The 6,716-nt window shown below is 57.3% G+C and overlaps 1 protein-coding gene and 1 long non-coding RNA gene across 2 annotated transcripts in view; both read right to left on the bottom strand.

Moving 5' to 3' along the window:
• Positions 1-718: 718 nt before the first annotated feature.
• Positions 719-2,343, bottom strand: LOC107182586. Its single transcript, XR_001513302.1, has 2 exons — positions 2,087-2,343; positions 719-891 (listed from the first exon to the last, which is right to left on the bottom strand). It is a non-coding gene; the product is annotated as an uncharacterized LOC107182586 (long non-coding RNA).
• A 3,083-nt stretch (positions 2,344-5,426) lies between these two features.
• The window catches only part of ALLC (allantoicase), a 13,179-nt gene continuing 11,889 nt past the window's right edge, over positions 5,427-6,716 (bottom strand). Inside the window, exon 11 of the mRNA XM_015561795.1 lies at positions 5,427-5,959. Within this exon, the coding sequence (XP_015417281.1) occupies positions 5,534-5,959 (426 nt within the window). The 3' untranslated portion in view covers positions 5,427-5,533. The remainder of the gene's footprint in view (positions 5,960-6,716) is intronic.

The following is a 6,716-nucleotide window of genomic DNA, read 5'->3' as shown; positions in this document are numbered from 1 at the left end:
CACACAGCTCAGACCAGCCCCGGGCACCTGTCCGCTCGCACGGCTCGGACCAGCCCCGGGCACCTGTCCGCCCACACAGCTCGGACCAGCCCCGGGCACCTGTCCGCTCGCACGGCTCGGACCAGCCCCGGGCACCTGTCCGAGGGCTCAGGGGCCGTTTCCGTTCATGTCGGCGACCACACTTGAGAGGCCACCGGCTGCTTCACTTCTTTGTATTTTACCTGTTTGTGTTGATGTCAGAGGGGAAGGGAGAGGGAGAGGGAGAGAGAAACATCGATGATGAGAGAATCACGGACCGGCGGCCTCCTGCACGCCCCCCACTGGGGATCGAGCCACAGCCCAGGCCTGTGCCCTGACCGGGAATCGAACCCTGACCTCCTGGTTCCTAGGTCGATGCTCAACCACTGAGCCACACTGGCCGGGCTATTTTTCTTTTCTTTTAATATCTTTTCTACCCAAAGAATAAGGTAAGAAACTGCTATGTATCAAAATTGCTAATTTAACTGATTTCCTATATTTGAGCTGAGAAAATAAAATGATTAGATATTCTGGCAAAATGAACCAATTCCTAGGAAGTAAACACTTGTATGCGGGGGAAAACCCTTCCCTCTACTTTTCAAGGTTCTTTTTGCTGGTCTATTAATTAAATCGACAGGAGACACAGTAACAAGAGAAAATGGCCACATTTAATGAGATGCGTGCGTGTGGTAACCCACACACATGAGCGCGCTGGCGCCCCACGTACGGGGCTCCGGGGCAGGAGCCGAGATGAGGTGCCGATGGGATGCGTGCGAGGACGCGGTAGGAGGAGCAGATGCCGCGCGCCCCGTGGAATGTTACTCGGCCGGGGAAGAGAACGCACTCACATCATTCGCAACAGCATGGGTGGACCTAGAGCTGCGGTCCTCAAACTGTTTAAACAGGGGCCAGCTCACTGTCCCTCAGACCGCTGGAGGCCGGACTGTAGTTTAAAAAAAACTATGAACAAATTCCTATGCACATGGCACATATCTTATTTTGAAGTAAAAAAACAAAACGGGAACAAATACAAGATTTGTGTTTGCATGTGGCCCGCGGGCCGTAGTTTGAGGACCCCTGGCCCAGAGGATGTGGTGCAAGTTAAATAAGTCAGACAGAGAAAGACAAGCTCCACGTGAAACTGAGAAAGTAATAATATAAATGAGCAGACAAAACAGAAACAGACACATAAACACAGAGACCGGCTTTCTCTGCAGAGGAGACGGGCGTGGGGGTGAGAAAGGTAAAGGGATTGCCCGGCCGGTGCAATTATTTTTTATTCAAAAATTATTTTTGAAAAATGATGTTTTTAAATGTAGCATAGACCACAGTGAAAAAAATAAAAAAAGTTAATTTTAAAAAGTAAAACTTGAAACTGCCCGGCCGGCCTGGCTCAGAGGTTGAGCGTCGACCTATGAACCAGGAGGTCAGGGTTCAATTCCCGTCAGGGCTCAGGCCCGTGTTGAGGGCTCGATGCCCAGTGGGGGCGTGCGGGAGGCAGCCGGTTCATGACTCTCTCTCACCAGTGATGTTTCTGTCCCCCTCTCCCTCCCCTTACTCTCTGAAATCAATAAAAAATATTTTTAAAAAGATTTAATCTTAAAAAAAAGAGTAACTGCTGCTGGCAACGATGTGAGTGACATATTAGATTCGTTAGAAGAAAACACTTTCCAGGCCGTTTCCCAGGGAACCGAGGCAGCCGAGGGAGCCGGTGCGTTGTCTCCGGAATTCGATGCGGGACACTCGCCGCCCTCCGTCCCTTGAGGCCACGCAAGGGGTGGAAAGTGCGAGGAAAACACACGTGGGGCCCTGAGGCCCAGGTGGGGAGTCGGGGGAGGCCCCGGGGTGCCGAGGACCGACCCCCCGCACCCCGACTCTGTGCCCAGCGCAGGCCTTTCCCTGAGCCCTGGCGGCACTCCCTCGGGGGCCAGACACCCTCCTCTTCTCCGACCGAGGGGCAGCCTTTGCTGGGCAGGGAGCACGTGACTCAGGGCCGCCTGCCGGCACCCCCACCCTTTGCTGTTTGGGCTCCAGATGTGGCCGCGCCGTCAGCGCCCGGGATGATTACCTGCACGTGGGAGTGATCGAGGGGTGACCGAGGAGACCGTGCGGCCTGCAGCCACCAAGCCCCTGGGCCCCGTGCGCGGCCTCCCTCCCGGGCTGGCGTCCTGCCCGTCGGTTCTCCAAGGAGCTTCGAGGGCCGAGGATGATGCTGAGGACGCTCGGGGTCCCTGGGCCCCGGCATAACTGGTGGCAGCGTTGTTCCTTCTTCTGGGGAAAGGACACGGGAAGGAACCCACATCAGCTCCGAGCCTGCCCGGAGGAGGGAACCTTTTCCCAGAGAAATGCCTGCACCTGGGGCAGCCCGGGAGGCTTTTGTCCCAACCAGGTGCAGAGAAAAAAAAAAAACAAAAAAAAACCGCTTACTCCATCGGTGGAGCAATAGTGCCACCTAGTGGTCAAGTCACCCATTGCACCCTCTCAATCCAACTATCAACATAGAAAATCTTACATAATAAAAGCCTAATATGCTAAGTGTCGGGTCATCTGGTCGTCTGATCAACCAATCAAAGTGTAATATGCTAATGATATGCTAAGGCCGATCAGCCGTTTGCTATAACGTGCAGTGACCACCAGGGGGCAGATGCTCTGACCAGTAGGTTCACTTGCTGCTGTGGTCCGGCCGATCAGGACTGAGGAAGACAGGCTTGACACGCCCTGGAGCCCTCCCGTGGTCCCTCCCTGGCTGGCCAACCTCCTATGTCCCTTCCCAGCCCCCATCATGCACACGTGGGGTCCTCAGCCTGGCCTGCGCCCTCTCACAATCCGGGACCCCTTGGGGGATGTCAGAGAGCTGGTTTCAGCCTGATCCCACAGGCCAGGCCGAAGGACCCCACAGGTGTACGAATTCATGCACCAGGCCTCTAGTGTAATAATAGGTACCTTGTTGTTCAACAGATGTTTCCTGGAAAACTAGAACATGATAGATGTTACGCTGGACATTATAGAAATTAACCCACCAAAACCAACCTCTTAAAAAGTGACAGCCCGGCCGGCATGGCTCAGTGGTTGAGCGTCGACCTATGAACCAGGAGGTCACGGTTGGATTCCTGGTCAGGGCACAGGCCCAGGTTTAGGGCTCCATCCCATGTGGGGCGTGCGGGAGGCAGCCGATCAATGGTTCTCTCTCGTCACTGATGTTTCTCCCTCTCTCTCTCTTCCTCTCTGAAATCACTAAAAATATATATTTTTTAAAAACACAGCAGGTCCCTCCTGTCCGGGGTCTGGAGGGCGTCTCCCTCTCTACTCGCCCTGTTGGGAAGGGACCGGCTGAGCCCCGGGTGGCCCAGCACGCCGGCACTCAGTCTGTGTCCAGTGTCGTCACGCTTGGGTCCTTGTAGCCGGTCTGGGCGGAGGTCAGACCCTCCTTCATCCGCTGGGACGGCTGGAAAGCTAAGGGGGTGGGGAGGCCCTCGTTCACAGACAGGAATCACCACCCTCGTCCGTGTGAGGAATCGGCACAGGGAAGTCCCTCCAGCACCTGTGACTAAACCCCGAGGTCTGCGGAAATCACCGTTAAACACAGAGGACGGTGTCCACGTCTTTGTCCTCTCAGATGTGCCCGCTATTTGTGCCTGAGAAGATAAATCTCCCAAAGTCCTGTGTGTGCTCGCCACGGTGTGCTCCGTGCCCCAGGCTGCAAACCAGATAAAAACCCAAGATTCTGAAAATGTATTGTCACCTCACGCACGCCCTTCTGCGTCTACGTCTTCATTGTTGATGCGTTTTCCCAAATCACCGAGTGACCGAGAACCTTTCCCAGGTGGCAGCCTCCTTCCCGGGACCGGGCTCCTCAGGGCCGTTTAACGGAGAGACGCGCTCTCCCCGGGGGTTACCTACACGCCGGCTTTAAACATTAACCCTCCACACGCGGCAGGAATAGCAAGAGCCGCAGGCCACGCCCGCTGTGTGGCTGTAACCTTCGCTCAGGCACACAGGGCGGCAGGTGCGTCGGAGAATGAAACGCACCCCGAACCTGCCTCCACGCTGCAGCTCACCCCCCCACGGGGAACAGTGCACCCAGGTCTCCGTTCGCCCAGACGGGTTTCCCGGGTTCCTTGCTGTCCCTCTTTACTGCACAATTGTCCTTTTTAGTCCAGAAACAAAAGAAACCGGACAGGCGTCCGAAATAGAATCAGCGGCCCATCGTGGGGTCAAAGGGCGCGGCTCAGTGGCTGAGCGTCGACCTGTGAACCAGGAGGTCTCGGTTCCGGTCCAGCCGGACTCCTGTGGTTTCGGGCTCGGCCCGCAGTGGGGCCTGTGCAGGAGGCAGCAGTCGGCGATTCTCTCTCTTCACTGATGTTGCCGTGTCCCTCCCTCCCCCTTCCTCTCTGATGTCGATAGAAGTATTTTTAAAAACGTGGCCGTTGTGAGGAGTGGTTCCCACGCAGAAGGTGGGGGTGAAGCAGACAGGAGCACAGCTCCTCGGGGTGAGGCAGCTGCGAAGAGCTCACGGGAGGGAAGAGAACAGGACACGACACAGCTGCCGCTGGAGACGGAGTGATTTTATTGTTTATTCATGCACTGGCTAATTTGTGAAATTCTATAATCCACAATGGATTCCCCTGTCATTAGTGCTAATTAGTAGGATTCTACTGTACTAATAAATCAACATTATCCAGCCGCCTGTCTGGGTGTCACCCCGCTTTCATCACTCATGGCGCCCGCAGCCTAACGCCCGGAGCCGAGCCTGGGACGGGCAGGGCCACCAGCTCCCGGCTGCTCCGAGTGGACGGAGGGCCTCCAATTGGGCTGCACCTGGTGCTGTGCATCTGGGTACCGCTCCCCGGATCAAGGGTCAAGGCACCCGCCCTGAGTGACCCACCTCCCACACGCATGGCTTTGGGGGAGTAAGGTCCGTGCCCCAGACTTCTCTGTTTGCCGAATCTTCATCCTCCCCTCCCCTCCCCCTCCCCCTCCTCCTAAGGGCCCCAGTGGGGCAGTTCCCAGGGAACCGTCTGCCATCTGCCCATCACTCCGCAGGGCTGGCTCCACGCTCCAGCCACGTCGCGGGGGCACCCGGCCACTGGTGTCCACAGACGCCACGAGTCATCAATTAGCAACAGTGAAACTGAGCGTCTGAAACAAAGTATCCAGGAGACCTGGTGTCCGGTTCCGTTTGTAGAAACGGTTTAGTGACAGATGCCGACGGCCGTGCCGGGCTGTCCCGCCGCTGGGCCCGCACAGAACCAACGGTGTGCGGACACTGTCAACGTCCCGCGGCGTCAAACGGGGACGTCGTCCTTGCAGACGGGGCCCATCGCCCTCTGGCCAGGCCTCCCCCGCCCACTGTTCCTGCAGCATCGCCCCGACAGCATGTGCGAGTGACCACTTTATTCCACCGCCGGGAATGCTACCGATCTGAGATTAATTGCCGGAAGCTTCTGAAGGTGCAGGTGCTGAAAACACTTCAAAGACGGCGACTCGGTCACTGTGTCGGCCGGCGGCTGCGGGGCTACAGGCTGGACCGGAACCCCGCCTTCACCGAGAACCTCATCATGGGCTTGTCCCGCGGCCGCAGGAGGCAGATGGAGCTGGGGAAGCCCCGGAGCCGCAGGCGGCCGACGCCCCCGTCCGGGCAGATAGTGAGTCGCACGTGGGTGACCACGTCCTGCAGCTCCGGCGTCAGGCTGTCGAACACCTGGGCTGTGTTGGGAGAGAGCTGGGAGACGGCGAGGCCCTGAGACCCCAGGGGCAGACGGCCCAGCGCAGCCCTGGGGCGGGGGGGCCTCAGAAAATGAAAGGCTTCCACGGATAAGCACGTGGCTCCCAGAGCTCTGCGGGGAGGGGAGGGAGCCAGGCGACACCATGACGCACGCCCCCGGGACGTGGTGTTCACGGTTAACCCACTGGCCCGGCCGGCGTGGCTCAGGGGTTGAGCGTCGACCTACGAACCAGGAGGTCACAGGTTCCATTCCCCATCAGGCCACAGGCCCGGGTTGCGATCCCCAGTCGGGGGCATGCAGGAGGCAGCTGATCCAGGACTCTCTCTCATCACTGGTGTTTCCATCTCTCTCTCCCTCTCCCTTCCTCAGTAAAAAAAATTTTTAAATATTTTGTTGAGCCCTAACCGGTTTGGCTCAGTGGATAGAGCGTCAGCCTGCGGACTGAAGGGTCCCAGGTTCGAATCTGCTCAGGGGCATGTGCCTTGGCTGCGGGCACATCCCCAATTGGGGGTGTGCAGGAGGCAGCTGATTGATGTTTCTCTCTCATCGATGTTTCTAACTCGCTATCCCTCTCCCTTCCTCTCTGTAAAAAATCAATAAAGTATATTTTATAAAAATATGTCATTAGGTGGACAGACTGATAAGAAGTGGCTGTGGTGCCCAGCGCTGCCCCCAAGCCTTGCCTGGAGCCGCCCTCACCCTCAGCCCTGCCCACAGGGCCCCTCCTCCTCGGCCAAAGGAGGCGCCGGCATCTCAGGCCCAGCCCTGGGTGCACCCCGTTACGGCTAGTTACCCGCTAAGGGTCATGTAGCGAGAAACACGGCTCTGCAGACAGGGAGGGGGGGGAAGGGGGAGGGGGAGATTCTTTGTACACGATTTACAAAACGTGACTGTTAGATGCGCAAAGCTATGAAGAATGGCTATTCTTCTCAGTGAGAGTGGAAGGGAGAGGGGAAGACAGAAAGCATCGAC

The sequence above is a fragment of the Myotis davidii genome, unplaced genomic scaffold (assembly GCF_000327345.1).
Source record: "Myotis davidii unplaced genomic scaffold, ASM32734v1 scaffold1395, whole genome shotgun sequence".
NCBI lineage: Eukaryota > Metazoa > Chordata > Mammalia > Chiroptera > Vespertilionidae > Myotis > Myotis davidii.
This window is presented reverse-complemented; position numbering and strand designations above follow the sequence as displayed.